At 45.2% G+C, this 6,992-nt stretch overlaps 1 protein-coding gene across 1 annotated transcript; it reads right to left on the reverse strand.

Annotated features, from left to right (window-relative positions):
- Positions 1-3,097: 3,097 nt before the first annotated feature.
- SLC31A2 (solute carrier family 31 (copper transporter), member 2) lies at positions 3,098-6,493 on the reverse strand. The gene is made up of 3 exons (XM_006865734.1): positions 6,427-6,493; positions 4,693-4,885; positions 3,098-3,266 (listed from the first exon to the last, which is right to left on the reverse strand). Exons 1-3 carry the CDS (start codon positions 6,491-6,493, stop codon positions 3,098-3,100), a joined length of 429 nt encoding a protein of 142 aa, XP_006865796.1.
- Between the last annotated feature and the right edge of the window lie 499 nt (positions 6,494-6,992).

The following is a 6,992-nucleotide window of genomic DNA, read 5'->3' on the forward strand; positions in this document are numbered from 1 at the left end:
AGACCCAGGAAAACTGATGCCAACATCTCTGTCCTGGACATTCTCTAAGCATGGTTTTGCACAGCAGCTCTGGGTCTAGGCAAGCTAGAGGGTGAGGTACAGATGAGAATTCGGAGGACAGTGGTCAGATACCTGAGCTAGCCTACTTTTGAGCCCCTGCCTGGCTGGCCAGGTGAAGAGGGTGTGCGCCTGTGTCTAGACGCCTGCGTGTTCAGTAGTCTCTGTGGTCCTGCTTCAGTCTCTGTTGGAGGAGGAGCTGCCAGATTCCCTCCTAACCACTTAACCTACATGAGTCCTGCCCTCTTCCACACTATTTACTCTTGTCACAAACTCACTGACCCAGGGAACCTTCCTGTTTCTAAATGTTCAACTGCACCTCAACAACAAGACCTGCCGCCTAGGGTGAGGCCTCCTGGGTAAAACTTAGGGTAAATGACACCATCTAAATCCTACTCAGTTCACAGCCTTCTCTGCGGCCCTGGGACACGTCTTCTTTTCTGCCTTAAATCTGATCCATGTCAGTGAATATTTGAAATGAACAAATTAAAATAAATACCTTACAACGAAACTTGACTCAAGCCCTTGGTTCTAAGGGCTGTGTTATATTTTGGGAATCTAAAGGTAGCAATTGCAATGCAACTGGGTCAATGCATGAGCCTGAAAGCATTGTGACGTAGTTTCTTTGGCACCTTACCCTGGAACTATTCGGCTTTCAGAGTCACCAGTTTCCTGTCCCAGTTCCTAAGTTAAGGTTTCATGCTTAGCTGAAGACCAGTGCTGTAGTGCACTTGTGTTCCTGCTCTCCATTCATTGTCCATCACGGCACCTGTGGGATCTTCTCTACTCCCTCTGAGCTAGGGGCCAAGACTAATGCAGAGAGAAAATATCTGTGCTCATTTTATTTCCAGGGTCTTTCAAAAACCCTATGAAACAATTTTAATAAAAATGTTCTCCAATTTGAAATGTTTTCAAGATAGGAACTTGAATTTTATTGCATGTGCCTGGCTCCCATATATGGGTCAGAACGCAGTTAGAACTCTCATTAATTAAGCTTCTGTCTTAGGCACTACTGCCTAAGTATATTTAATTGCCAAGCAATATTCTAAGTGTTAATTTAAAAAAAGAGGAAAATACCACTTTTGACTTGGCAGATCTGAAGAATGTGGAAATGAGAGCAATGGATTCCCTACTGAGTCTTTGTCACTCTCACTGGAGTATAGATTTTTAAAAGAGCCCTCAGTGCTCGGCTTCAAATGTATCGCCCCATTTAAAGAGATTGTACTAAGAAGGAGAGGTTGCCAATCAACCGTGGACATGCCCATCTCTGTGTGCCCTAGGGAGGGAGCCTTAGCTGGTCAGGGCTTGAGGTGAATGCATGAGGCTCCATCTGAAGACCACACTGAACATTTGAAATCTGACATCTGGGCAACTTTCCAGTTCCCCTCTATGTCAGCCTACATGGGGAGAGTGCACCAGTCAATCCTGAATATATCACATACTCAACTTCCTGTAACATTTCTTGTCATAAATTAAAAAGTGATATTCTATTTTTGCTTCTGCCCTCAGGGTGAAAAAGTAAGTAATAATTATGCCAACACACTTTACAGGCTACATGACAGTTACTTTTCTCATAGTGAGTATCCAACTAATGTTTGTTACATGAACAAAAGAATAACTGTTGACTAAGCTGGGGTTCTGGGATGTCTACTTGTGGGCACAGAGTTTCAGGGCTGGGTTCCCTGAGCAGAGCTGTCATCCTGTCCTTCGTAACATACAGCCTCCCACAGCTCTGCCCTCTCCATGCATACCCCACTCAGCACCTGCAGTTGTAAGGGTTACATGTGTTGGCTGTAGGACTATAAGAAACAGAACAGTCACAGATAATTTAAAAATACATATTTATTGAAACGTGTTTTAATTCCCAAAGCTTATGACCATGTTTTTACCTAGCCCATGAGCTACTTGAGTGTAAATATTACAATATGCAGCAGTGTGATCCTAGATAAGTGCTTTTCCCCACGGTCTCTGCTTCCTTCTCTGTAAGGTGAAGAGGTTCCGATATCAGGAAGGTTCCGTTTAATTATAAAAATAGGGCAGCTTTGGCTTGGCCGCTTATTGCATCTCCAGTCAATACTCCCTGTGGTGTCTTCAGTACTGTAAGTGAATGAATCATGTTGCCCCATCATTGTGGGTGAGCAGTAAACAGAGAACACTGTTAAATATTGTCAAATGCGGTTCTCTGTTCTGCATGAAACCTGTGTATGTAGAGCTTCCCAGACATCTAGGGCCATGAGACCCTCCCTCCTGCAGACAGTACAGTCTGCTGCTGGGAGGAGCTCAATCTGTCAGTCACTCAGGAGCCTTGATCAGAGTCCTACGTCTGCCTTTAATTTGCTAGCATTCATTATGCCCCTTCTAAGATAGGGGGAAAGTGTCTTGGCAGATGCTGCCATTCATCATAAATAAAATAATTTCATTAGAAATTTTGTCTTGTATTAATGTGCAAAATTGCCAACCAGGAGCTCAGTGGGGGAAAAAAATAATCAGTGTTGTCAGTAAGATTCATAGACGAGAATCTTCATGTATTCAAAAGACAGAATGGTAAGAAAAAGGAGCCCCCAAAGACAGAATGGGTCAGAAAGTCCAATGGAAGATGCTCCTTTGAGATAAGGCACAGATCAAGAAAGCAGAAGGTATTCAAGTTCCCTGCCCTTTATCATACAGAACCCACATCACTATCTTGAGGACCTTTGGAAATTCTTCAAAAGTTTTCAGTCTCAGAGGAATCATCAGGGGCTCTGCAACCCTGCCCCAGGTTCTATTCTCTCCTTTCTCCCTTTGGTCACAACAGCTTTCTTAAGGCACAAAAAGACTAGGCTCAGGCCCTAGGCACAATCACTGAGGAGGGGGAGGTAGCTGCAATGGCCTCTGAACTCCAGCGAGCAAGAGCAAGAGCTGGTTTCAGCTGAAAGCTTCCAAAGCTGGGCAGCAAGGTGAAGAACAGGCATCTGAAAAGGCAAGCGAGGGGCTGGAAGTACCCTGGGAAAAAAGGAGCCCGGCTCCCTCCAGCCCTCTGTGCCTGCATGTCTCCCATCAGCTAAGCCATGCTGAGAAGTGGGTAGGCTAGGTAGTAGCCCACAGCTGAGCCCAGGACCACGCCGAGGAAAATCCAGGTGTTGTACGACATAACAGCCAGCATCATGAAGTAGCCAATGACCACCTGAGCGACGTGGATGAGAGACTGGCCAAAGTGACACAAAAACCACCTAGACAAGTAAGAAAATCAAGTTAGTGTTGGTGACAAGCTGGAGGCTGGGAGTTGATTTCAGGGACTAGAAAGAGCAGCTGAGTAATAGAACAGCTTATTAATAATTTGTTTGCTTAACCAAGATCATTTTCTTTTTTATACAGACATATCAGAAGCTATTGATAGAGATAGGAGGGATTTTTATGGGGACTTTTATTGATAGAAAAAGGAGAGGGACTTTTATGAGCCTAGGATAATCACTTTTATCACCACGTTTAGCTCTGAGCTTCCTGGCATCTTAGGTAAAAAGGATATTGATGGGGTATGTAATCTAAATTGGTCTGAGAAGGGAAACTATAAAATTATTAGTTAAGGCAGATTTCCCTGAATCTAAATTATGATGTTTACAAGAATACTGAATATACCCACAGACTGCCAGAAGAACAAACTTGTTTTGAAAGATAGTCAGAATTCTCCTTAGAAGGGATGATGGCGAGCCCTTGACTCGTGTACTTTGGACATGTTATCAGGAGTGACCAGTCTATGGCGTAGAGGGTCAGCGATGAAGAAGACGACCACCCCCTGTGAGAAGGGCTGGAATGTGGTTCACTCTGTTGTACATACACAAGGTTGCTATGATTCGAAACTGACTCGAAGGCATGTGGGAGGCAATGACAATGGAAAGAGCTCGGTCGTTGATGACATTTCATTTCCCAGTTCTGCCACTTACTGTGTCCTAAGGTAAGTGCCTTAACCTCTCTGAATTTCAGTTTCCTCAACAGTAAAATAGGAATAGGACTCATGGTGTGGCATTGTAGGATCAGCACTGGACTGTGAATCACAAGGTCAACAGTTCAAACCCACAAGCCACTCCTTGGAAAGCCTATTACAGAGTTGCTATGAGTCAGAATCTACTTGACCGCACTTAATAAGAATAAAATAGGAATAAGAATTCCTCCTCTACAGGGTAGCTATGAAGATCCGAGATTATCTATGTAAGGTGGCTGGTAATGTAACAGGAAGACTTAGTAAGTACCAGTGAGGCTAGAGCTTGTTATGTGCCATGGAGTCAATACCGACCCATAGCAACCATGTATAGAGTTTCCAAGGAGTGGCTGGTGAGCTTGAACCGCTGATCTTGCGGTTCAAAGGGACCTTGCAGTCTGGCACATTAACCCACAGCACCACACCAGGAGTCCTGACTGTAAAGATCACAGTCCCCTAAAGAAATTGAGTCTGTTAAGTGGCTGTTCACAGAGTTGAGAGCTTTGGACTGGGCATCAGGAGACCTGAGTTTTAGTTCACCTTACCACCCACTACCTGTAAGCATTTTGACAGATCCTAGGCCTTTCCTGAGCCTCAATTTCCTTCCTGTGAAGTAGGGCTAGTGCTCTCTGGGGCCCATCTACTTTTCAGGGTGAAGATGAGGACCCAGTGCCTGTTACCTGAGGCGGGTTCTGCTGTCTGGGAGTAAATCTGAGCCTATCGATTCTCCGTCTGTCTCCTCGATGAACTGCTGCTGGTGGGTGGGGGTTGGCAAGCTTGCCAGTGCCTGGTAGAGCAACTTGACTTTGCCAACCTTGATGCCTTCATACAACACAGCCATGAGGAGGACCACCAACACAGAAAGGGCCATGCCTGTCAAAGGAGCGCCAGTTGCGAGAGCTTGCAGGAGGAACACTCCCTCCCTCCGCAGCCTCCCCTGGGGCCTGGTGGAGTGCCAGAAGGAACCTCCACTCATTTCCTCTGAATCCACTCCATCTGCTTCTCTCTAGCATCTTTTCCCCCGCCCCACGTTCCACTTCTGAACCTCACTGTCCTTTCTCTGTGGGGTTGGCCGGCTGAGTCTGGCTTTGAAATCCAAGAGAAGCTGAATGGAAAAGTCAGGGGCTGCAGGGGAAGCAGAACCATACACCACCACCAGCCTTCCCTCAAGCATCTACACAAATCTCTGTTGTGACTGCTTATTAAAAGATCTTTGATTTATGTATAGCAAAGTCCTATTTACATGTATGTACACAAAAAATGAAAGAACCACTTACAAGGTAGTTTCAGAAAGTTCATGGAAAAGTAAAATTGAAAGATAAAGGAATCTTTCCATGACCTCTTTGAACCCTCCTCGTACAGTAAGGTAGTTAGCACCTGTTGTTGTTGCTAAGTTCCGTCGAGTTGGGATCTGATTCATAGCGACCCTATACAGGGTTTCCAAGGAGCAGCTGATGAGTTGGAACTGCTGGCCTGAACGGCCCACACCGACATTGCAGTTTACCGCATTAACCGGCAGCGCCACACGTTAGAGCCTAGGGAAGCCTAATTTTCTATAGTTTCTACAGTGAGTATTTATTACTTTCACAATAGGAAAGAATCCACTAAGATAGTTTATAGAAAACAGTAAGTGCTTACTAGAGTTGCTATATCAAACGAACTGCTAATTGCTTTTATTTTAGGAGTAAAGGGAATAATGAATAGCCTGGCTATGCTATCTTACTGAGCTCCCAAGAAGAAACCGTCTGTAGGTCTACTCAACTCCCAGAACCTTGAGAGAGAATAATAAAAATGACTTTTGTTTTCAGTCACTAAGTTTTGAGGTGATTCGTTATTTAGCAATAGTTAACCACAATAGTTTGACCATACTTTATTTGATCAGCATCTGCAATGATGGTCATTTGTGATACTTTTTAAAATTGTAATTTAGTCATCATAATTTTAATGTCTAACTCCACCTTTTCAAGTCAAAGGAATCCTCTCTTTCCTTTTCAAATTGGAGTCTCATCTGAGCTCCAAGCCTGCAGCAGCTGCTCTGGGCTTCTGCTGATGCTGGACAATGAACCCTGGGTAGGGAGGGGTCAGGAGGCAACATGAGGTCTTGGCCTAGGTTTGGCTCTGATGCTTACTAGTGATTCTGGATGAGTCTTACCCTTCTGGTCTTCCGCTTCTTTTCCTGAAATAGAGGAAGAAGCTATTTTCTGGCCTTCCTGCCTGGGTCTTTGTGAGGATCCGTGAGACAGTGTTGCTGAGAGGCCTTTGCCTACTGAAGACTGGTGGTTGCAAATGGAATTCTGAAGGCAAAGCTCGTGCTCACTGCTTATGCAAAAGGAGTCAGCTCCTTCCCGTGTCCACAGAGCATCGTAGCAAGCAGAGCCTGGGCTCCCACATCTGGGAGCTACCTCCATTCTTACCTGTGGGACTGTGGACATTCCAGAAATTAAATAGAAGCACCACCTCATCTGAGAAGATAAAATGCATCTGAAAGAGAAGGGAATCTGCATCACAGAGGGCTCAGGGCACTCCCTCTGGATTTAAGATCTTGAAGGGCCATTAGAGGTCATCAGGGTCAACTGAGGCCAAAGTCCCAATGTGAGTCAGCAACACAGCTGGAAGGGAGCTAGCTGTGCTCCAGGTAGAAGTAAAGGTGGGGGAGTGTCACCATCACAGGGCCAGCCAAGCTCAGGATGGTGCAGTGGCCTCAGGACCAAGGGCTTATATTACCTTATTTCAGCCTCACAACAATCCTGTGTGACATGGACAATGAAACCCATTTAACAGACAGGAAAACTGTGAGGGATAGCAGGCTCAGAGAAGTTAAGTAAGTTGCCGAAGGCCACAAAGCTAGTGAGTTGGCAGAGCTGGGATTCACACCTGGGTTTACATGATTACCAAGCCTAATGCATTCTAGTATAGGATGCTACCTCCTCAACTCCAAGAGAGGCGGGTAAGATGGGAAGTGAATGGTGATTTTAAATGT

Source organism: Chrysochloris asiatica, unplaced genomic scaffold, assembly GCF_000296735.1.
Source record: "Chrysochloris asiatica unplaced genomic scaffold, ChrAsi1.0 scaffold00081, whole genome shotgun sequence".
NCBI classification, from domain to species: Eukaryota; Metazoa; Chordata; class Mammalia; order Afrosoricida; family Chrysochloridae; genus Chrysochloris; species Chrysochloris asiatica.

Bases quoted from the DNA above. Each gene is read 5' to 3' on its own strand.
- SLC31A2 (XM_006865734.1), bottom strand. From the start codon at position 6,493: ATGCATTTTATCTTCTCAGATGAGGTGGTGCTTCTATTTAATTTCTGG. The intron at 4,886-6,426 runs GTAAGAATGGAG...CTCCTTTGACAG, and splicing joins GAATGTCCACAGTCCCACAG to GCATGGCCCTTTCTGTGTTG. The intron at 3,267-4,692 runs GTAACAGGCACT...TTACTTGTCTAG, and splicing joins GACAGCAGAACCCGCCTCAG to GTGGTTTTTGTGTCACTTTG.